The sequence below is a fragment of the Dysidea avara genome, chromosome 6, assembly GCF_963678975.1.
Source record: "Dysidea avara chromosome 6, odDysAvar1.4, whole genome shotgun sequence".
Classification (NCBI taxonomy): domain Eukaryota; kingdom Metazoa; phylum Porifera; class Demospongiae; order Dictyoceratida; family Dysideidae; genus Dysidea; species Dysidea avara.
The window spans coordinates 20327071-20352389 of NC_089277.1; the positions used below are offsets into that span (position 1 = coordinate 20327071).

Below are 25319 nucleotides of genomic sequence, written 5' to 3' on the forward strand. Positions count from 1 at the left end.
AGCCCGGCTAGCTGGGCTACGTATAAAATGTAGCCTGGGCGGCTCCTTTGATCTGAGGTGTGAAAGTTTCATATGCATAATACATTTTCTATTCAGGAAACCATACATGTACCCTGACAGCTTGTACTTAGCTACACATACAATCACAAATTAATTACAACTATAATTATTAGCACAAGCAATCAATTACCAACACTCTTATTACCGTGGATCATACCTTTGACTGCAAACATTCTTCAGGCATAAATTTTGGTTGAGGTATTTCCCTAGATATTGTCTTGCTGTGTCCTAAGTTTGATGTCAATAGCTGCCTTACCTCATCTGTACTTAACAGATGAAAAGGTGCCAAGTCAAAATAACTTGTTGTTGGAACCATAACTCGCTTACCAGAACTCACATACACTTGCGTGTTTCAATTACTGGAACAATATCTAACCACCAACGAAAAAATTATTTCTATAGCCATTAAAAGTTTGAAAAAAATCACACAAAATTGTGACTGCCTAATGGCATTCATGCAAAATTTTAGAACATCAGAGTATGTAAATTGAATGTAGGAGTTGCAATTGTTTTAGTAAAAACGTATGCATACATTGTTTGATTATTGAACGTACAATGGTCATTTAACAGTTCTACAGTACTAAATACAGAAACAACAACTCCCAACCAATTCTAGATTCTTCGCTTTGCACTGTTCCTGAATTCTTGGTTTTAGATGTTTTGTAGGGATAGTATGGCAGCATAATTATATACTTCATTTCTACTGTTGTGAAAATACAGTAGCTAACATAAAATGTGACCAGACCTGCGAAAACGGGGAATGTGGGCAAATAAAATGTGCCTACTTTTCAAAAATCTATTGCCCATAACTTCTTATGCCACTGTGCTATGGTCGTGCAATTTTAGCTTGTATTGAACATTTAATTGACTTTATAATAAACGTTACAGAATAGATGACCATCTCAGCAAAAACCTGACTTGTTTGCACAATTAAATTGTTTTATTCACTCAGCATTATTAGTAGTGTTGTTTTAGTACAGCAAATTCATTTTAGTTTAGTTCTAGTTCTAGTACTCCAATTCTGTCATTGTTTTAGTTAGTTTTAGTTCTAGTATCCCAATTCTACCATAGTTTTAGTTAGTTTTAGTTCTAGTGCCCCAATTCCACCAAAGTTTTAGTTAGTATTAGTTCTGGTACCCCATATTTCTGTAATTTAGTTAGTATTAGTTTCATTTTAGTTAGTGTTAGTTTTAGTGTTAGATATCTTCACCTATACTAACCTTGGTAGCACCCCCTCAACTTACAGAAACTTTAGATTTGGTGTTTTGATGTTCAGCACTATTTCCACTTACCATTGTGCACAAATGAACAAATGCTCTAATAGAACTGAACTTAAATAACCTAAATAGGCAGAATTAATGCTGAATAGCAATGTTTCAGAGGAGGTTGGACATGATACAAGCACTTCTGAAATGTATTTCTGTTAATTGCATAATTCTTATATATGACAAGGAGTAAGTGATAGAAGAAATGTTTAGCATGCAATATCCACACCATGTTACCTTGTGCTTCTTAAGATGAACAGCAAATTCTTATTGCAAGGCGGGTGTGTGAGTTTCTAATTCTCTTTTCGATTCTCTGTAAGGCCAAACTAGCGGCGTCCGCTTTTTTTTTTTCAATACTCTGAGAGGCTTTGTTAGCATGCACATTGCTTTCTTCGACAATCATTGTGTTTAAATACATGTACATAAGGCGTTCCTATAGTATTACACATGGATTCCACCCAGCGAATGCTTACTCACATGATCCTGTAGATTTCAAGAGAAATTTACGTGCCTGGAGTAGTGGGGTTGAATGGGGTTGACCGACTGAATAGACTAAATTGAAGTGCATTCTCGAATGAAAACTTTCATGGACGCTTGGTTAAACTTTCAATACAAAATGTATGCGCTCATGTGTGCATGTCCAACCTCCTCTGACAATGTTTATGGTAGCATTTGCAGGCATTTTCAGGCATCACCATCTTCAAAGAAAAGTGTTAAGTGGTTATAGTGTACAACACCCTTTTATGTAGGATTGCTTGAGAAACCTTTTAGTTAGCTCTAGTTCTTGAACTAAAAGTTTTAAAGGTTTTGGTTTAGTTCTAGTTTTTGAACCAAAACTTGAAAGAATTTTAGTTTAGTTTTAGTTTTAGAACTAAAATAGACCACAATTTTAGTTTAGTTCTAGTGTACCAGAACTAGAATTAAATTGCTGTACTAAAACTAGATTTAGTTCTAGTTCCTTAGAACTAAAACAACACTAATTATTAGCAGTGTCCAAGGAATGGATCACCAAAGTTCAGCCTTCTGTGGTGTGTAGTTTTGAAATTATAGCACTAGACAGTAGGAAGAGTAAGATGATCGATTCGTACAGTGACTATACTGAAAATAAACTACAGGCGCTTACATTAGCAGGCATAACTTCCATTTGGATTAGTCTACAATGTTGCAATATGACTTAAAATGTTCACCATGGATCAGCACATCAGCCAAGATATGTGACCGGGCCTGCGATAATAGGGCATGTGGGCACAAACTACATCCAGTCACACAACGGATCATATCTCAGTAATGAAGTAGAATATCTGCATTCTATAACTTGCAGAATAAAATGCATAATACATGCTGAAAGATTCATGGCCATACCTTAATAGTGTCAAACGTTACGAGTCATAAAAGCTTGAAAAATTAGGCAAATTTTATGTGCCCACATGCCTTATTTTCGCAGACCCAGTCACATAATAATTATAGTGTTAGCCCTGTAGACACTTGCATATATGGATATGAAGGCGGTTTGGTAGAAGAAACCAGCATTATAAGTGGGTCAGTACTGTTGACCCGTTTGACCCGAATAGTAATCTGGATACAACTTAAGCATGCCTTTATAAACAACTTTTAAAGATTCTGTAACCCCAAGTAACATATAGTCGATGTGGTAGAGTGTTAGGCTTGAAACTGGCAGGGTGTGACTTCAAATCCTGGTTGTATCACTTTTTTTCTATTTTTCCAAACCTTTTGATTACAACTTTTCTTCAGCAACCTTTTTTGCTACAGTTTTTTTTATTTTCATTTTGGCAGCCTTTATGGTAACAGGTTTTTCTCACTCTAAAGTAAAAGCTGTGTATTAGGAACTGACCTAATGTGTCCTGATTATCAAGGTTTCCTGAATTTTCAGTTCAGTTACATGTAAGGGATACTTTAGGAGCATTACCAAGTGTCCAGATTATGCAGGTGACCTCTTTTCAAGTATCCTGATTAACAGATTTCATTGTTAACAGCTATTTTTACTGTACAATGGTGATGACAACAGGTGCTAATAGCAAGTAGTAGCTAACTCATACAGTACTGTAGATGTAGGATCATAAAGGTTACATTTTGGAAGGCTCTGTTTCCATATCAACATGTAATGAGCATAATTACAGGGTATAACAGCCATTTTGAAGTTCACGTGACAACAATGACATCACTACACTCAGTCCCTATAAAAGGTCCATGTGTTCACACTTGCTTGGCTTTGTACTTGGCCATGTGTTCACACTTGCTTAGCTTTGTACTTGGCTGTAACAGCAAACTACGTGTTACAAGTATAAGATGAGTGACAACCGGGACAATGCTATATACAGTGAAGGCGATTACAGGACTTCAAGAAAAAATGCTGGGTTTTCATAAAGAACTACAAGAGCTGAAGAAGAGCGGAGCCACGAATGTGGCCAACAATCCTCAGATGGTGTGCAGAGAAAACATGATCGAGAGACCGATGATGAGTAGGAGGTAGACTCTGACGATGAAGACGAGATTGATGCTGATACTTTTTACGAAGTTGCTATTGTTCCGGCAGCTAGAAATATTCTGTCAGTGCTATTGTTCCAGCAGTCCACTAGATTTCTCACTATCAAGCACACTAGTTGTATGCTATGCCCCAAGTATTCGACTTTAGAGCACACGTCTAGTAGGTTGCCCCGAGTATTTGACTTTAGAGCACACGTCTAGTAGGTTGCCCCGAGCATTCAACTTTAGGGGATGCGAAAAGTAATTCTAGTGTTAGGGTTAGGGTCGAGTTCAGCTTTAGTTTCTTCTTCACCTTCAATATAATTATATATTATATAGAAGTTACTCCACTCGGAGACATATAAGGTAGAAACTAAGAGATTTGGGTGGCTGGGAGCCATATAGCACAATGGTTAGAACTCTTGGCTCAAGCACTGGAGGTCCCAGGCTCAATTCCCACTCAAGGCATTTTGTGTTTTTCTTTCTTTTTCTTTTTCAATTGAGGACTTCTTTTGTCTAAGTTTTGTTTTTATTCACGTGACTGCTGGAACAATAGCAACAGCCTACTTTGTAAATGTCTGAGGACGGACAGCATTTGTAACAGCCTACTTTGTAATTGTCAGCATTTTTACAGACTGTCTTTAGTAAACGAATGGGCGCAAAAGGACAATATAAGTGGATAGAGAAGCAGGGAATGCCAGATTGTCGTTGGACAAAGTGCCCTACCTTGAATTCCATCATCTCAGCTAATGTGTCTAAAGACGCCATAAGGAGTGATAATCGAGTGAAGAGTACTGGCTGGATGCAGCAACTCCTCTGATTGCGGCCCTTAAGAACGTTCAGGAAGACAGAGCTAATCTCCAAGATGCCACGAAGGCAGTGCAAGAAGCCCTAGTCTACCTGGGAAATACCTCACAGCATTACACGGTGCATCGCAGGCAGGCCATACCACAACAACTGAATCCCCAGCTCAAACCTGTGGTGAAGGACAAGGACCTTGTGGATGCCCCACCTCCTTTGTTTGGAGAACGCTTTATCTCAGTGGCAAAAGAGTGTCTAGAAGCAGCTACTGTCCTCAAGAAATCAGTGTGCTCCACCAAACAGCAGGGTTTTTACAAGAGCCATCCCCTGAAGTACGCCTGGGGCTGCGGGGGTGGCTGATCCCAAAGTGGCCAGGACTACTCTCGAAATTGGAAGACACATGGCATGGGAACCAGCTCAGCCAAGCCTGGAAATTTCCAAGAAAAGAAAAGACTAGAAACTCAATACCTTGCACCACATCATTCAGAAGTGTTAAATGTAAGGCCACATAAAATTATTTATTAGATTATCATCAACCTGACTTCCTGTTCTTAATGTGGCGGGCGGGTATTTACAATTTATAATTTATTTTTTTTACAAAATTAAATTTTTTTTGTCAGACTAATTAGTGTTTAATTTAATCCAAATACAATTTTATGAAGAATAACACATACAAGGTTCTATATAAAGACTGTTAACTTCTGTGCCTTTTACTACTTGGACCACCAGAACCACTGGGACCACCTGCAGATACTGCTCGTTTCCTCTTCAATACAGGAGGTCTTTTACTGGCTATGCACTGATTACACATAGGATATTAAATTGCCGAGAGTAGACACTGCTTCCCCCACTGAAACATCTAAGGAAATGCGCACAAATTCTGTTACTCTCTTATCGCGGCCAATTTCACACTCAATCGATGCAGTCGAAAATGTGTCAGAAAGCGGAAAGGAATTATCGATCTTTCCAGCAGAAAAATCATTGAAGAAATCCAGCAAAGTACCTTGTTCTGCCACCTGACAGCCAAACCATCTTTTCAAAACACGGCTGCCAGATCTTATAAGTACAACAACCAACACCATTGAACAAAAAAAATATTTATGCACGTGAGCAACACGTGAGATTTACCGCTTAAAAATGATTTATTTGTCTCACAAAACTTGGTGCGGGCGGTGATGAGAATCTAATCATTAAATTTATGTGGCCTAATAAAATGTGTTCAGCCTATAAAGTTATCGAAACCTTTGCATGGGGTTCAGCCCAGTCAGTCAGGGTCGCATCCACACCTACAGGTGTTGATTGTCAGTATGAACATGAACATAACATGTCCAGCATTAGGGAGACTGCCCAAGTTTCTGGAAAACTGGCAGCAGCTGACCCTAAACCTTTGGGTCCTCCAAGTAGTAAAGGGTTACCATATCGAATTCACCACAATCCCTCAGCAACACTGTGTATCTCCAGAGATACACACCTCAGAGTAAAAGTGCTCTCAGATAGAGAGGGAAGTGAGAGAGCTCTTGTCAAAAGGTGCTATAGAGGAGACCCAACTGGGCCAAAGCAGCTTTATCTCTCAGATATTTCTTGTAGAGAAAAAGGGTGGGGGATATCGCCCTGTAGTGAACCTCAAGGAGCTGAACCATTTTGTCAAACCAGAATACTTCAAGATGGAGGGTCTCCATCTTCTGCCATCCCTGATGCAGCAGGGAGATTATATGGTGAAACTGGACCTCAAGGATGCCCATCTGCAGGTTCAAATTCACCCAGACCACCATCAATTTCTTCACTTCCGATAGGAGGACAAAACTTATTAGTTCAAGTGTCTTCCATTCAGCCTGTCAGCAACACCCCGGGTCTTTACCAAGCTGCTAAACCAGTGGTTTTTCTACTCCAACAGATGGGAATAAAAATGATCATCTACCTGGATGACATTCTTATACTTCACCAAAGTGTAACCCTACTAGAGACACTTGTCACCCAAGTGTGTCAACTTTTCGAGGCACTGGGACTCATGATAAACAGGAAGAAGTCCCTCCTGGCCCCAACTCAGAAGCTAGAGTTTTTAGGGTTTCACATATGTTCCCAGATGCTAATAATCCAGACTCCATTAGAGAAGCTCCAAAAGATACGTCATGATGCACTCCACCTGTTACATTAGGCCACCCACAGTGTCTGTAAGAGAATTAGCAAGGTTTGTCAGGAAAACATCTGCCACAACCAGAACAATTCAAGCAGCCCCGCTACACTACAGGGCCTTACAGAGTCTCATGAACTCAGCTCTGCCACCAGACACTCCCCACCTAGCAGTGGAGAAGTTTGGAGCCCAGGTAGAGCTGTCCCCTGCAGCAAGAACAGATCTGACATGGTGGTCAGAGCAGGCCTCACAGATGAATGGGGCTCCAATGCTCCCAGCAACACCAGCACTAATGATAGAATCAAATGCATCCAGCATGGGATGGGGAGCCACAAACTGCCATTAGCAGATAGGGGGCTATGGTCAGTACAAGAAGCAGCCTATCATATAAACTACTTAGAACTAATGGCAGTATTCCTGGCTCTGAAAAAAATTGCCAGGGATTGGAGTCAGTGCACAATCTTGTGCAAGTCCGGCAATGTAACAGCGGTGATGTACCTCAACCAGAAGGGTGGTGTACACTCCAATCTGTTTTGCAACCTAGCATTGGAGATCTGGGATTGGTGTCTAACCCAGGGGATCGCATTAACAGCAGAACATCTCCCAGGCCTGGACAACACAACAGCAGACTGGGAATCCAGGACAAACCACGATCAAAGCGATTGGAAACTCAATTCATCAGTATTCCAAGCCCTCAATCAACAGATGGGACCACTGGGAGTAGATCTGTTTGCATCATGCCTCACAGCACTCCTCCCACACTTCTACAGCTGGCAACCAGATCTGGAGGCAGAGGCAACAGATGCCTTCACACAGAATTGGGTTCTACACAGGGGATACGCCAACCCACCTTGGTGCCTCATCAACAGGAGTCTGGGGCAAATAACCCAACAGGAAGCAAGAATAGTGTTGATTACTCCTCGGTGGACTACTCAACCCTGGTTCCCAGTAACCCTGGAATTGCTCGAGGACTACCCATGCCTCCTCCCCAAAATCCCAGATCTAGTAACTCTTCCAGCAGGGAAACAATTCATAATTGCCCAGGGAGTGCCACAATTAATTGTATGGCCCATCTCCGGAGTACCTTCTCATCACAGGGACTTTCTTCAGAGGTTTCAGAGCTCCTACTCTCCTCCTGGAGATCAAAGACTATCCAAAGCTATAACTCCTTGTGTTCCAAATGGATTTCTTGGTGTCAGCCAAGGGATCGAAATCCCTTTAAGGGCCCTGTGAGTGATGTGGTAAATTTTTTGGCGGAATTGCACTCACAAGGCTATAAATATCGTTCCCTAAATTCATACCGGTCAACAATATCTTCTATCAACAGCAAGGTAGAAGGCCATCCAGTGGGAGAACACCCTTTGGTTTCAAGTGTACTAAAAGGAGCATACAATACTAGACCACCACTCCCATGTTATACCACCTTCTGGGATGTAGGAGTGGTGCTACAGTACATCAAAAGTCTGGGGCATAATAGTTCCCTCACTCTACACCAACTATCAATCAAAACAGTAATGCTGCTTACACTAACCAGGCTGTCACGTTCAGTAGACCTGGCTAACCTGGATATCAGCACCCACACCTATGTGGCAAGTGGAGTAATATTTAAACCTTTACTCCTCTCCAAGTAGAGTCGAGCTTTATGACCAATGGAGGATTTCTTCTTTCCAGAGTTTATGCAAGATTCAAGCTTACATCCTGTACAGACCCTAAGGGCTTATGAATCTCAGACAGCTGAGTTCAGGAATTCAAATGAGAACACAACACAGTCTAAGTTGTTTCTGTCATGGATTGGGAAGCATACCCCAGTGACCAGCAGCACCATAGCTAGATGGCTTCGTACATGCTTGCTTGAAGCTGGAATTTGACACATCAGTATTTAAAGCTCATTCAGTCAGGGGGCTTCATGCTCAACAGCAATATGGTCAGGTGTGACAATAGGAGATATCTTAAAGGCTGCAGACTGGTCATCAGAAGGGACCATTCAGACATTCTATCACAGAAGTAAGGGTTCCAGAGAAGCATTTGGATTATCAGTGCTAGCGTCTGCAGCTTCTTCAAACTTACATGTTGATATGGAAACTGAGCCTTCCAAAATGTAATTTACGAATGGCTCAGGGCACGAAGTGCCCGCATGCTATTTGTGATTACATGAGGAAGGTGAAGTTGAAATATCAACATGTCCACCCCCATCCTACATTAATAGTGTTATTTTTTGTGTATATCTTTCAGACCAGCTAGAGCTATTTTGTTTTTGTTTTTTCTTGACAATCCTAGGTTTAGTCTATAAAATTAATGTTGTAACTTTCAAGCAAGCATACACTTAGACTAGAGGTTGATCAAGACACACGGTAGTGTGTCATGCGGCCAAGAAAGCCGGTGACCACACCGTGAGTATATTTACAGGAAGAAAGAAAACAGCTTTTTCATGTGTGCATACCTCCATAGCCCCTTCTCCAAAGCACACCATTTTTGCATTATAGCTGTCCCCCAAGTAGGGTACGCCACACAGACAATTTTATTAAATGCGCAACAGCCATTTTCGAGATATGGGCGTTCAAATTTTCGTTTTAATTTCTTGGTTTTTTTCTTCTTACACCGTATGGGGGCTACGGGGGCTTCGATTTCTTTTTGCGCACTTAGAAAAAGTTACTAAAAAATGCAAACATGTAACTCGATTGCCACGATCTTTGGCACAAATGAAGAGCATTTAATGCCGGATTCACGTTCTACGTTTGTTGTGAATCTGAGTAATATTCAAGGGGTTATGAGCGTTTATTCAGGTAAAAAAAGATCAAATTTCTGTCACAGCTACAGGGTAAACCAAGTGTAGAAATAACTTGAAAATTGGTGTATGGATAGGCTGGTTATCGTAGCAGTGCCTTTTGATAGTTTGTATAGCAATAGAGTTAGAGCGACAAAGTTATAAAGCAAAAACTAAGCATGTGTAAAATCACGGGATCAAAATACTCTAATAGAACAGTCACCACGGGGTAAAAAAAGTGTGCAAAAAATGTCAAAAAAAAACTTACCAGAGTTTGAACCAGGGACCTCCATACCTAACACCTGCATCCTTAATCACTGAACCACTGCTACCTTGGCTGATCACCTCACTTAATTTCTGGTTTATAAATGAAATTTCTAATTGAAATCTGCTCATAATCAAACGTTTGTAATTTCATAGATCTACCAATAAAAGTACTAGATTGTTCTAGAACATTCTATGTATGTTCTATTAGAAGTCCTCAAAAAATGTGCACTCTATTAGAGTATTACAATAATATTATCAAATATTGAATTAAATCATGCAATAAAATACATTTATAAGTCTGTCTTCAATAATCATCATTGTATCTACATAGAAAAGAAGAAATGTGAGTGAAAACAAACCTCAGTCAGCCATAGGCTGGTTTTGGGGCCTTATAATGTACAAAAAGGAGTGAAATCCACACAAAAACAACCAAGCTGTGAAAAAATGGTGCGGCTTTAAAAGCCTGGGTGAAAAAAGTTGTGAAATCAAAGGTGGCGACCAAGAAATGGCTGCAATGATGTTAATGCTAAAAAAATTTAATAATGGCAGTGCACATTGTTAAAATTTATGCATTAACGTCATTGCAGCCATTTCTTGGCCGCCACCTCTGATTTCACAACTTTTTCACCCAGGCTTTTTAAGTCCGCACCATTTTTTCACAGGTTGGATGTTTTTGTGTGGATTTCTAAATGCCAAGCAAGTGTGAACACATGGACCATTTATAGGGACTGAGTGTAGTGATGTCATTGATGTCATGATGGCTGTAGTTATGCTCATTATATCTAATCCAAAACAGCCAAGCTGTAAAAAAGTGTGCGGCCCTCAAAAAGGCTATGGTGAAAAAAGATGTGAAATCCAAGGTGGCAGCCAAGAAATGGCTGTGATGGTAGGTTAATGGTAAAAATTTTAATAATGACAATTCAGGTGAATTTTGTTCCTTTTGGTCCAGACACAAAATTCACCTGAATTGTCATTATTTAAATTTTTACGATTAACCTACCATCACAGCCATTTCTCGACTGCCACCTTGGATTTCACATCTTTTTTCACCTTAGCCTTTTTGAGGGCTGCACACTTTTTTTACAGCTTGGCTGTTTTGGATTAGATTTCATTTCTTTTTGTATTTGTATACCCCAAAGCTGGCCTATGGCCGGCTTTGGAACTTTTTTAACCTATCTTTTTTCTCTACCACAGGAAGAAAAGATGAAGCAGATGTACTTTAAATATTTTATCAGTAAATGTACAAATTATATATATAATACATATTTTTATTACAGAAATCTCCATGGTGGTTCCTTTTTAACTGAACACTCTACAAGGTGACTTCTTCTAGATGCTCTCTCTACAGGGTGAATTGTTTGTAGCTGAACGATCTACAAGGTAACTGAACGATCTACAAGGTAACTACTTCTAGCTGATCTCTCTACAGGGTGATTTATTTGTAGCTGAATTCTGTCCAGGTGATTTGCTTGCAGCTGAGCTCTTTACAGAATGGTTTCTTTGTAGCTGAACTCTCTACAAGGTAACTTCTTCTAACTGTTCTTTCTACAGGGCAATTTGTTTGTGGGCTGAATTTTCTACAGGGTGATTTCTTTGCAGCTGAACTCTCTACATGGTGGTTTCTTTGTAGCTGAATTCTCTACAAGGTAATTTCTTCTAGCTGATCTCTCTACAGGGAGATTTGTTTGTAGCTGAACTATCTACAAGGTAACTTCTTCTAGCTGATCTCTCTACAGGGTGATTTGTTTGTAGCTGAGTTCTGTACAGGTAATTTGTTTGCAGCTAAGCTCTTTACAAAATGGTTTCTTTGTAGCTGAACTCTCTACAAGGTAACTTCTTCTAACTAATCTTTCTACAGGGTGATTTGTTTGTAGCTGAACTATCTACAACATAATTTCTTCTAGCTGATCTCTCTACAGGATGATTTGTTTGTAGCTGAATTCTGTACAGCTGATTTGTTTGCAACTGAGCTCTTTACAAAATGGTTTCTTTGTAGCTGAACTCTCTACAAGGTAACTTCTTTTAGCTGATCCCTCTACAGGGTGATTTGTTTGTAGCCGAATTCTGTATAGGTGATTTGTTTGCAGCTGAGCTCTTTACACAATGGTTTCTTTGTAGCTGAACTCTCTACAAGGTAACTTCTTCTAGCTGATGTCTCTACAAGGTCACTAGTTTGTAGCTGAACTCTCTACATGGTGGTTTCTTTGTAACTGAACTCTCTACAAGGTAACTTCTTCTAGCTGATCTCTCTACAGGGAGATTTGTTTGTAGCTGAACTCTCTACAGGTGATTTGTTTGAAGCTGAACTTTCTAAATGATGGTTTCTTTGTAGCTGAACTCTCTACAAGGTAACTTCTTCTAGCTGATCTCTCTACAGGGTAATTTGTTTGTAGCTGAACTATCTACAAGATAACTTCTTCTAGCTGATCTCTCTACAGGGAGATTTGTTTGTAGCTGAACTCTCTACATGTGATTTGTTTGAAGCTGAACTTTCTAAATGATGGTTTCTTTGTAGCTGAACTCTCTACAAGGTAACTTCTTTTAGCTGATCCCTCTACAGGGTGATTTGTTTGTAGCTGAATTCTGTATAGGTGATTTGTTTGCAGCTGAGAACTTTACAGAATGGTTTCTTTGTAGCTGAACTCTCTACAAGCTAACTTCTTCTAGCTGATCTCTCTACAGGGAGACTTGTTTGTAGCTGAACTCTCTACATGATGGTTTCTTTGTAGCTGAACTCTCTGCAAGGTAACTTCTTCTATTGATCTCTCTACAGGGCGATTTTTTTGTAGCTGAACTCTATAAGGTGATTTCTTCTAGCTGAACTATCTATTTCCATATAGTTGCATGAACTCCCTACAAGGTAACTTCTTCTAGCTGATCTCTCTACAGGGTGAATTGTTTGTAGCTGATCTCTATACAGGTTACTTGTTTCTAGCTGATCTCTAGAATTCTCTTCAGGGTGACTGCTTTATTAGGCTGACTGCTCTATTAGAGTATCTCGATCTCGCACTTGCTGCACCAAGTTGGATTTCGTGTTATAACTCCGTGGCTTTAAGTCTGATTCCTCTACACCATTGATGAGCCTTTCTAAGATGATTACTCCATCTGTACAACGATTTTCAAAGCATTACTCCAAGCGGTTCATCTGGTAGGCGTGGCAAGCAGTCGTTTTTTTTATTAGCTAATCTCGATTGCGTAATTGTTACACACTGTTGGGTTTTTCGTTGTATCTTCCTGGTTTTAAGCTCGATTTCTTTCAAACCACAAAAGGTTTGAGGTTCAATAGTTAACCTATTCACCCACCTATTTTCAGCGTCTTCCCATATGCGGTTTACCCTGTAGGCATGACAACATATTGGTGTTATTTTTCGTGAATAATTGCTCATACCTCTTTGCCTGTTTATCGGATTCCAGCCAATGTTGGTACCAAGATGCGCCTTTACACTCCCCTTCTGTGTGCCAAATTTCAAGGCAATCGGATTTAGCGTTCGCGTTTTATAGCAATTTTTGTAAGTGTGCAAAAAGAGGAAGAAAAATAAGAAAAAAAAAACGAAGAAACTAAGCCAATTTTTGAAGTCGCATATCTCGGGAACGCCTGAAGCGATTTCGCTCAAATTTGGAATGTGGAGTGCTGAAGTTGGAGGGAGTGTTCACAGCAAAAATCGTCTTGTTTCATTAAGGCAATGCAGAGCTACGAAGGTGCGAAAATTGCATTTTTGTTCTTCCTGTCAATATACTACGGGTGTTGCGCACCGGCTTCTTGGGCCGCACGACACACTACCGTGTGTCTTGATGTTGATCTTTCAATTTCACCTTCCTTGTAATCACAAATAGCATGCAGGCACTTTGTGCCCTGAGCCATTCATAAATTATAGGTGATGACAATAGGTATACAGTAGGTTGTAGTGTAGTAAAGGGAACAAGAGGGAGTGTTGTAGTATTGTTAGCATGCTCAGCCTGCGCCGTAGGCATGTACTGCACCGTACATTATGTATTTTCTTTTTGTTATTAGTAAGTTAAATGTCATATGTATGGCGTACATGACAGGTACTATACTAATATCATGTAATATGTAGTTTGCACCTGTGTAGTAAACATAATATTATAGGTATGCACAGTAGTACAATATTACAGTTGTCTTTGCTTATGTAACTACACACGGCTCTGTTGTTTAACATTATCTGTATGCTCACATCATTCCAGGATGGTCTGATGGCCTTTGAGTGATATTAATTATACATGCAACATAATTGTATACATGAATTTTAATGCATGGTTTCCATTACATTATGTGCCCACAATATAATATGCAATATGGCAACTTCTGCATTGTAGGGCAGGTAACAATAAATTAATGTCTTTTGTGGTCAATTTTTTTATCAAATGATACTACATGTGTAGCTTGCATAATAGGACAGGTACTACTAGAACCATTCACATTGTTCATACCTGTGTGTTATAAGCATACACATTACTTCAATAGTTTAGCTACTGCAATTCTGCATTGTTTACGTCTGTGTGTTATAAGCATACACATTACTACAGTATAGTAGTTTAGCTATATACTGCAGTTCTGCGGATTCAGTAGTACCTGCATGCTTCCCATGATTTTGGCAAGACATTGGTATTAAAATGTTATGACCATGCATGCTGCAGGGCATGAATGGCACTGATGTTTAATACTTGGTTGTTATTATAATGTAGTCCCTGCATGTAGGGCAGGTACCAATGCTAGTAATACATTATTTCTATTGGATCATACCTGTACTTTTTAACACTGAAATATTGGCTGCATTAGAAGTATTTAAAACAGGCTATTTTACCACATTTAGAAAGGTACCTATAAATTTGAGATACATTCATGCTATTTAAATGAAAACAAAGATTTTGGGTGCACTTGTATGATATCCTGAGTAGCTAGAAATGGGCTTAGAACCTAGTATAAAAGTTTCAAAATATGTCCTAAGGCAATGATTTTGATGTGGCATCATATCTCAAATGATTAAGTAAAGCTTACTCAACTTCCACAAAACAAATTGGAATTTTTATCATAAAGTGAACAATTTCACAAATTTTTTATCGTAAAGTGAACAGTTTCAACATAATTTGTTGCTTAGCCACTCTACTATTAGAATCGCCCCTGCAATCAATCCAGTCACCATGGAAAATACGGACGATTCCCGTTTAGCTACAAACGTACTGTAGGCCGGGGAAGTCATGCATCATGCTACTGTGAATTGACACCTTGATTTGTCAGCAAAAAGAAATGGGACACAAAGGAGGACAAACAGACATTTGTATGCATTTTATCTCTAGTAAGGAAGAACGGCTCACACTGATTACCAAGAGGATCAATCGATCAATAAATCAAGGTAAGTCCATGATGCATGCATTGTACGTACTGCGGTACACCAAAAGGCATATCTTTGGAAGAAGTAACATCGAACAGTGAACAAATCAAACCCATAGCTTTAGCCGTTATCAAGTTACACTATCCTAAAGGCATGAGACAGGCAGGCAGGCAGGCAGGCAGGCAGGCAGGCAGGCAGGCAGGCAGGCAGGCAGGCAGGCAGGCAGGCAGGCAGGCAGGCAGGCAGGCAGGCAGGCAGGCAGGCAGGCAGGCAGGCAGAAGCTAGAAAACTTCATTGAATAATTTATAATTTTTTATTGTACTTTGGGTGAAAAGATCAAAGTGAAAAGTGTATATACTTTTATTTCCATATTGTACACCTGGCTGCACACTTCAAAGCTGGCAGGGTGCTGTATTTATTTCAACTGTGCTGTATTTGCCGAAGTATGCTGTATCTTCCCTTTGATCCCAATACAGCACTGTTGAAACAGTAAACAAGTTGACCAAAGCATGACCAATGCCAGACACATTATCGCATTCTTTTCACCAAACCACTGCAATGTTATGAAGCCATTCAACAATTATGACGTATCATAAACACATAGAACAATGCCATGACCTAAACACAAGTGGGTGAATTAACCTAAAAGCCATTCTTAGCGAATGCAGTTAGCGAAGGAACAGAGCACATGGCGTTATCAACGCTACAAAATGACTACTGTCCACCTTGTAAAGCTAGGTGGAACACGATAAGTTAATTCACTCCAGTTGCCTTCGTGGTATCGTTCCCGGTGCCACACCATGGCTTCTATAAATGCACTCTCACCCGCTAAACATGATAGCAAGCCTCTCTATAACAAAGTCATAGACTTACTCATGGGCATTAAGCCGCAGTTTGCCACTTAACTGTCGCTCTCAGCAGCTCAAGTCAATTAAAGCTACGTAGCTAGCTAGCTTCATCACGCTGGTGCTCTGACGCTGGTGCAGTATGAACAAGTATGAATAATGTTAATCACTACACTGAATACACACGGTCTCGAGCTTACGCGCCGTGGATAGGCACTCACCTCCTGCTACTTGGCGTCACCCCCACTCTTCGCAGCCACTACTTTAGTACAATAAACCAGTTAAAGCACCGCCACTGCGAGTGCAATATAGAAAAAATAGCGCGAGGGCATGGTCTCGAACCAAATACAGCACTCGGCTTTGCCTTGTGCTGTATTAGTCTCTCGCTCACGCCCTTGTGTTATTTTTCCATATTGCACTCGCGGCGGTGCTTTAACTAGTATGCAACAATATATAAATAGGAAGCATTTAGGATCATACTGAAGGTACTTTTGGGCTTGGTTATAGCTAACCAATGCTGCCAAGGTGCCAGGATGGTATTATGAAGCTGCTTTTTTCGGCCAGAAAAAAAACAAATATTCATGATCCGTAATATACAATTTTCCATACTGTATCAAAGGAGAAAAGCATATAATTATGAGCAAATGTGATACTTTAAAATAATTTTGTTGTTTATAATTTTGGAACTGAAATAGATGGTTACGTAGCTACTAAGGTGACTTGCTACTGTATATGTGACCAACTCAAAGAAAGCCAGCCTTATAGCCTATCTGATAATGGGAATTTAATGATGCACAATTATTTTCATATTGCAATTACTTATTAGCTTGAAGCTCTACAGACAATGCACTTGTGCTTTGTGTGATATGATACAATGGATGTAGTTGTTATTCATGGGGCTCTGGAGGCTTCTCCCATTTCATGCTTTAGAAGCCTTGATAGTTTATTTTAGATGATAATTTTTTACAAATGAATGAAATAGTTACATACAGCATTTAAAGGAAATGTAAATGTGACTGTTTTATTAGAGTAGTTGACTGTTCTATTAGGGTAGCTGACTGCTCTATTAGAATATCTTTATTTTTCTTGCAACCATTTTCCAATGAAGTGTTAGGAGCATGCGTATCATCCCCCTACCCTTTCTCATTTCCACTGCCTGTATGTGGTACAATAAGAAAAGAGCATAATATTATTATGTAATAAAATCTGGCTTAAACTGCTTTTATCCAAGAACTATAATATTTACATACTTCAGTGATACCTTGTCACGCATCTCGCCTAGCACTGAACTTGCTTTATTGGTAATATTACTCTTGCAAATATTTAGATGTTGATGAATGTACAAGTGGTTTGCATAACTGTACACAAAAGTGTATAGAACTGGATGGTGGATTTGCTTGTGATTGTAATAAGGGGTATGAACTGGAAAGTGATGGAAGATCTTGTAAAGGTATACTGTATAATTATGTCAAAATTATTATGTAAACATGCTAATTTTGTTCAATACTTTGCAATAGATATAGATGAATGTACTGAGGGACTTTCGAAATGTCACCAAATTTGTAAAAACACAAATGGCAGCTATCAGTGTGATTGTGATGGTGGCTATAAACTACGTGGTGATAACTTCACATGTATAGGTACATACAGCTGTACACTCATTAACATTTATCCATTTATATACTCCATGTACGTATATGGCAGATATTAATGAATGTGATGTAAGAAATGGAGGATGTAGTCAAGTTTGCAATAACACATTGGGTAGCTACAGATGCTCATGTAACGATGGTTTTCAGTTGCAATATGATGGTGTCAGTTGCATTGGTAATTATGTTTCATATCTTAGTTGTATTTGTAATGCTGAGCATGGTATGGGTACATGTGCACTTGTAGTTGATGGTAAAGCTATGTAACCACTGAGTAGCTATAAAAGATATAATTTTTATATATAATTATAACTGTTCTATAGGTCAACAATGTCCACCTTTAATGAAGCCAATAAATGGAAACTATTCATGTAGTGAATTGATAGTCACTGGGTCTACTTGCAGTTTTCAGTGTGATCGTGGATATCACTTACTTGGTTCTGTACAACGTAGATGCCTTGGTAGTGGCAAATGGTCTGATAATACCACATCTTGTGAGATATTACACTGCACACAACTAACCAATCCCGAAAATGGGATTGTTATTCTACCTTGTTCCACTGAGTTAAACACAGCCTGCAGGATCAACTGTCTTCCAGGATTTTATACCACCACACCTAATCCTGGTCAACAATGCATTCTGCAATCTGACAATACAGTTGCATGGTCTGCTTCTCCAGTATGTGTAGGTTAGTGAAATTTTATTGATACCCCTGTGGCATCACTACGGTATAATTATTATACAACTTTAGTTGTTTCACCTCTATGTATCTCAAGTTAATATGTCATGGTAGTTTTAATCCTGTAAGAAGTACTGTACATGTACACACACAATGCACTTACATTGAAAGTGTCAAATTTGCTTTAGACAATGGCATTAGAGAATGCTTTGATATTTGCAATGGAGTTTTATTCTGATAAAAGACCGTACACACAATTTTACAACCAAATTGCTTACTTTGTGACTAACTACAAAATTCTAGATACAGAGTCCATTATCAAAATTACTAAGACATGCATTGCTAGGATTCTTCAGTGGATGCACAGCCCTCAGGAATAATATAATAATCGCCCCAATGTTTCATCATTGCCTCAGTAATTATTACATCATTCCTGAGGAGTGTTTATCCACTGAAGAATTCAATGATGCAATAATCACCTCATCATTACCTCAGTAATTATTACATCATTCCTGAGGGGTGTTTATCCACTGAAAAATCCTAGTGATCTATGGTGTAATAATCACCTCGGCTCTACTTGAGTGATTATTATGTACATCATTCCTTTGGGGTTATTTATCCACCTAGCACTGCATGTCTTACATTAAATTTATTTAGATAATTCTGGTTAAAAACTTTTATTTGTTACACATTTCCTAAAGTATAAACAAAATAAAGGCAACGCACACAGCATGTTTGTAGTTAAGCCTATCAGTTATATACAATTGGCATCAATTAGGTTTTCTTATTTTATAGAACAGCAAGGTTGTATTCCAAATCCTTGTAAGCATGGTGGAGAATGTACATATTCTAGAAGCAATACAGTTTCCTGCAACTGTGATCAAAAAAGATATACTGGTGATTTATGCAATACATTAGTAATTGATGTACCTAAAATTCCAGCAATGGTTGTAAATTCCCCCACTACTGTTTCAATTTCTGCCTGGCCTGACAGAGCAATTATTTTGAACATAACAGCAGATAGTGCAGTGAAAGTTATTCCTTCCTCAGTGATGTTCACTGGTGTTGTAACAAACAGGGATATTTCAGTGATGGCAAAAGATCAAGGGTTACATAAATTGGAGTTCACCATTGATGATCCGACAGTAGATTACAAACCTATTCCACCTGCTGTTGTCTTTGCCTCCAAGAATCAGGGATGTTCCAGACGTAGGGGGAATATTTTAACACCAGGTTGCTGTCAGGCTACTGAAGTAGAGCTTGGATTAAAATTTGAATGCCCAAGCAGTGGTGGTAAAGTTGTATTAACCTCAACATGTGGCTGGATTACAAATAATGTACCATATTCAGGAGGAGTGATTTTTAGCTCTAATAATGGATTTAACATGCCAATTGCTATAACAGGAGCCAAATTTCAGTCTAAAGAAAACTACATAGACTTAGGTGGCATTAATTTTCGAGATACCTGCACAGTGTGCAATACTAATGGAGGATCAAATCACACTTGCAATAATACATTCACAGCTGTAAAAGATGTGCAGTGCTACCTACATCATGATTCTCTAGCATTCACATACCTCAAAACTTCAACATCTGTGATTCCTAAATGGCTCAAAATTGATGTTTTACAAGGAACTCACAGTCATGACATACACAGGTACATGGTTAAATTGGTGCACTCTGATAGCTTAAATACAATAGAAGAATGTAAATTTATGACTAAAACATTTGAAGGGTTACATTCAGTTTTGATTTATACCGGCATTTTAGAGGTTGAACTCAACAGACAAATTAGACAAATTCTACCTGGCACTTCTCCAGTTTGTTTTGCTATTAATATTTGTGAAGCGGCAAACACTCCATTCTATTTGAGCATTCCAGATCATGCTCAAAGTGTAGTGGAATCATACAATTTTATGCATGAATTAAAGATTAGACGATGGTCTGTAAAATTCCAGAGCATAGCCATGAGTAGCTCAGCAATGACTGCCATTACCCATCAAGTCTCACAGCAACTTCACTGGAATGGACTAGCTTTCATTTTATCTAAACAGCCTACAATACACATGGTTGCCAACATACAGTTCTCTAAAACGATGCTAAACAGAGGTGCAATAACCAATTTAACATTTTCTGGAGACATGTATTTGTCTCACGATAATTTTGATGAAGTAAGTTGCCACACCTAATAGTAATCACACTAAACACTTGTGGTGCACTCTGTATATAATACATAAAATGTATTGTCATAGTTAGATCTGTGTTGTATCAGCATGCATAAAAATATAATACAAACTTTTGTATTTGCATGTGGCCAAAAAATTGTGGAATCCATACTACAGTAACTTTTGTAATCTTTGATATTTTAAATAATGTATAATGTACAGCTTAAGGTGTGTGTAAAACAACTTTCTATAGTATGAATGTAGAGTTCCGAAATGTACAGTACTGATGTATATAGAACTTTACATGGGGACAAGATCAAATGGAAAAGTACAGTTGACACATGAAGTGTATGAACTTCAAAACAGTTAAGCTAAGTAATTGAAAAATTAATGTAAGGCATCCTCAGTTTGTTTTCAATATAATAATATAGTAACCAGCAGTTGTGACAGTAGTCTTGAGCCAATTATACTTTGAAAACAGCGTAGTATGCAGTTTACCAGTGCTCAAAATCACGCCTATTATGCTTAACTTATGCTTTCTTTATTTAGAGTTGACTGTTTTATTAGAGAATATCAGTATTTCCTGACAGCTGTATATGTATATAGGTTATAGTAAGTGTGACTTCTCTGTTAGAGTACCTAAATCATATTTCAGTGAAGTGTGAAAAATCAATAAAGAAATAATAATGCTGCCTTCTTGATATGAAACATGTACTATATTTTGCCATGTGCATTGCAAATTTTAATTACCAACCATGAAAATCATCCTATTATGTTTGCATAATGCTTTAGTTAGCATATTATGCTCAAAATTATGCTGGCATAATTCATTTAAGCCTAGTCAATAGAAACTTACTGATATTTGTAAAGATTGCACTATTCAAAGCACTTGTTTATGATATCACTCACCATTTATGTGTCATCTATCTGAGTTACATTCAGTTCATGAAGCTCTTCTTCTAGAACCTTGCACAATCTGTTGATGGTGAAGGTAATGGTAAATTTACAAGGCCTTGACTGCAATAGAAAGTGCTTTTTTGATAATACACTGTGTTTCAGTGAACAGTTGTAAAAATTCCTGATCTGGCTATCTGTATTACAAAGTAATTGGGTATAAAAAATTTGCCAGTTCTGTCCTTCCAAAATTCTCTAAACTTAGTTAAAACCTACGTATAAACCTTACAACAGTCTCCTATTTATGACCTTGTAACATTGTACTTATGAGTGACAATGCAGTTAAAGCAACAGATACAGCTGCATTACTTAAGATTTCTAATTGAGAATAACATGCAAGTGTTTATAACTATAACTGTGCTAATAGTGGTGTTTTTACACCTTTGATGTCTGAAGTAGCTGATTCAGAAGCAGCACAGCAGACATAGAAACATCCACATTAGTAGATGCACCATTAATACACTGCAATAGATGCAGTATTAATATAAGGCATAGATTCCAAGGGATTTTTAACTCTGCAGCCTAGAATTTCATCTGTATTAAAAATAATCAACTCTTTGTAAGGACAAGGATGCTATTGAGCTAGTATACACAATTAGATAAGTTGTACGTTATTCATTACATGCATAATGTCAAATTTCAGCCTACCGCAATTAGGTATTACATAATCTTCAAGACTAGTGTAAGTGACATCCTTTGTTTTACTACTTTTTGCTTTTGCTTATATCTGTTTCTTCCTTTTTGCAGCATTATTATGACTGGTGAATCCACACATACTGCAAGAAGACAACCGTACTTCAAGAATGGTGCTTGGCTTATTGTTTTTATCTAAACGTGTGCCCCAACTATCAATTATTGAAATAGCAAAGTGGTCATTACACATCGTTTTCAGCTTTGTTTGGCCTATTACAAATGAAGAACACTTCTAGAAGGACGACTGCTATCAATCCAGTTAAAACAGAAACTTTGGACATTTACCATTACAAAAGTAGGGAAGCCATCATGCAGCACTACCGCAAATTTACACCTTGCACCGTCAGCAAAGATAAATGGGACACAAAGAAGGACACAGGTAATTCTATGAATTATACCCTGTATATGCTGCAATATGCCAAAAAGCACCTGTTGGGCTGAAACAATGTTGATCAGAGGAAAACTCAATCCCACAGCTGTAGTCATTATGGAATTATGGTTATCTGCAGGAATCAGTCAGTCAGTAGAAAATTCCACATATTAGAAGTTTAAAGTAAGGTGCAGCAACTAAATGGAAGCATTTCAAGTTATTATGAAGTCACTTTTGGGCTTATTTATATGAAACCAACACTGCCAAGGCACTATGAAGGTATCGTGAGACTGATTTCTGGTCAATATTTGTGATAAAGTGCAAACTTCCATGATCTTAAATATACAGTACTATAAACCTTACACTGAAATTTGATATGGGGTTATGCACCACTCTGCATGGACAGTTCAAAGGCACCACTAGTGCTATACGTAATTTGTAAATAGCACTGCTGCATTAACCGCAGCTAGTGCATTATAACTTATAATGCACCGACCACAGTGCAATATATCTATATTGCACCGACCACAGTGCAATATATCTATATTGCACTGTGGTCGGTGCATTGTATTGCACTGGCTGTGGTTTTGTGCTACATTGCACAAGTGCTGGTGGCACCACTACAACACCTCACCTAGTAGGTGGCAAGATGCTACACTGTTTACTCGAAGTCTTATATATATTCATTAGTGGGATCAAACAGGGAATGTCACTACTACGTTATACATGCGATCTAAAAGCAGCCAATGGTGATCAAAGAGGCAAACATATGGCAGATAAAACTCTATTTACATATATATAAATGTAGTTACTAGTTGATCAAAGTTTCCACTTTAACAAATCGCTTTTTAAAATATTATTCTAATTGATACTCACAATAACAATCAATTGTGGCATTGCCATGAGATTGTATGGTCAAGGACATGCTTGATATGTAATAATGTCATTAGTTTTAGAGCATCACAATCGATATCGGCATTCTACCTTATAAAAGAAATGTAGCTGCAGCGTAGGATTTTTCCACCTATTAAGCGAGTGGTACATAAAGTTGTACAATGTGCACTTGTGCTCTGCCTATATAAATGCACTCATGCCCATTGTATAATTATATAATGTATAATGTACCACTCTGCGTGGGCAGTTCAAAGGCACCGCCAGTGCCATAATTTGTATATTGCACTGCTGCAGACCGCAGCGAGTGCATTATACTTATAATGCACTGGTTGTGGTTTTGTAGACCACAACCAGTACATTATAAGTTATAATGCACCGACCGCAGTGCAATATACAAATATTGCACTGGCTGCGGTTTTGTGCAGCATAGCACAAGTGCCGGTGGCAAAGACCACTACGACACCTCACCTAATAGGTGGAAAGACAATTCACAGATCACTTGAATTCTTTTATAGCCTGACATGTAAAGGTCGATTGTGGGCCATAACGTCACCAATACGTATAATGTTTACAAGCAGCCAATGGCGATCGAAAAAGCTAACGTGGGTGGCCAAAACTCTAGTCTGCATATATAGAAACGTACTTATACACCTTACTAGTCTGGTGCCATCTATAAACGTACTTATACACCTAACTAGTCTGGTGCCATCTTAGCCTAGATTAAACTGTAGTCCACTTCGACAATGACTCAATAAAACAAATATATTCTAAATAATACTAACCTTTACGTTCGATTGTGGTAACCAGTTTTGTCATGCCACCAGATTCGAGTTTAGCCAGTGTGAATAGTAAGAATTAGACTAGTATCGTTTAGTAGTTAGGTTTTGTTTACGTAAACCGTCTATTTAGCTGCTTTTTTTTGCTTGAGAGAATCACTATGGCGATTAGTCTGGTGCGTAGTCTATATGGCACGTTGGCATGCTGAGCACTACATGATGAGAGTCGAAACAGCGAGTGCAGGTTAGTGATATAACCCGTAGCGTACTAGCTTTCAATATCTCAGGTAGCTGCAGTACTGCAGGGGGAACGTCATCGCAACGTCCGGCTTGGTTACCCACAATCGAAGTTAGAAACCTGGCCTTTATAAGTGTTACAGCTGTCTTGTGAGACTCTCCCCACCTATTAGGTGAGTGGTACATAACAGTTATGCAACGTGCGCTCGTTCTCTGCCTGTATAAACGCACTTGCCTTCGGGCCTGACGGCCCTCAGGCTCATGCGTTTATATCAGGCAGAGCACTCGTGGCAGTTGCATAACTATATATTATGTAACAGTTTGCATGGGCAGATCAAAAAAAATTGGGGTATACATATCTGATATTACCCTGTGGTCAGGTTGTATAATGCCCTGTGGTATGGGCATTATTTTAATAATTCCCTCTAGCTCATTACAGGTTTTTGCAATTGAATTCGGCGACTTTGCAATTGAATTCGTCCCGTTTGCAATTGAGTTCGTCGCTTTTGCAATTGAATTCGTCCCGTTTGCTATTGAATTCGTCGGTTTTGCAATTGAATTCGTCCCGTTTGCAATTGAATTCGTCGGTTTTGCAATTGAATTCGTCGGTTTTGCAGTTAAATTCGTCCGTAACAAGAATGGCAGCTGGAGCAAACATGAAAACATGATGTAGCAGCTGCTACAAGAACTTGTTCAAGTACAACAGTAGTAAACAACTCTTTATAAGGCAATAATTCTTCCTCTGCAGCCTCTCCAGCAACATTCCAAACTCTAGTACGCCATTCGCGATGGGTGTGGTCACTCGCGAGCAAGCTAATTAACTTGTCAGACAGCTATCAGCTTCGCGTACTACCAGCTTCAATTACCTTCTAGTGTCTCAAGTGTAACTCTCCAAGGCATAAATAGTTCATCTCTTAATGAACGGGTTGGTTT

At 38.7% G+C, this 25319-nt stretch overlaps 1 protein-coding gene across 1 annotated transcript in view; it reads left to right on the forward strand.

The window, feature by feature from the left end:
- The window catches only part of LOC136259317 (fibulin-1-like), a 77537-nt gene extending 59399 nt beyond the window's left edge, over positions 1–18138 (forward strand). Inside the window, exons 10-13 of the mRNA XM_066052811.1 lie at positions 17296–17418; positions 17486–17608; positions 17673–17795; positions 18023–18138. Of these exons, the coding sequence (XP_065908883.1) occupies positions 17296–17418; positions 17486–17608; positions 17673–17795; positions 18023–18138 (485 nt within the window). The remainder of the gene's footprint in view (positions 1–17295; positions 17419–17485; positions 17609–17672; positions 17796–18022) is intronic.
- The last annotated feature ends 7181 nt before the right edge of the window (positions 18139–25319 follow it).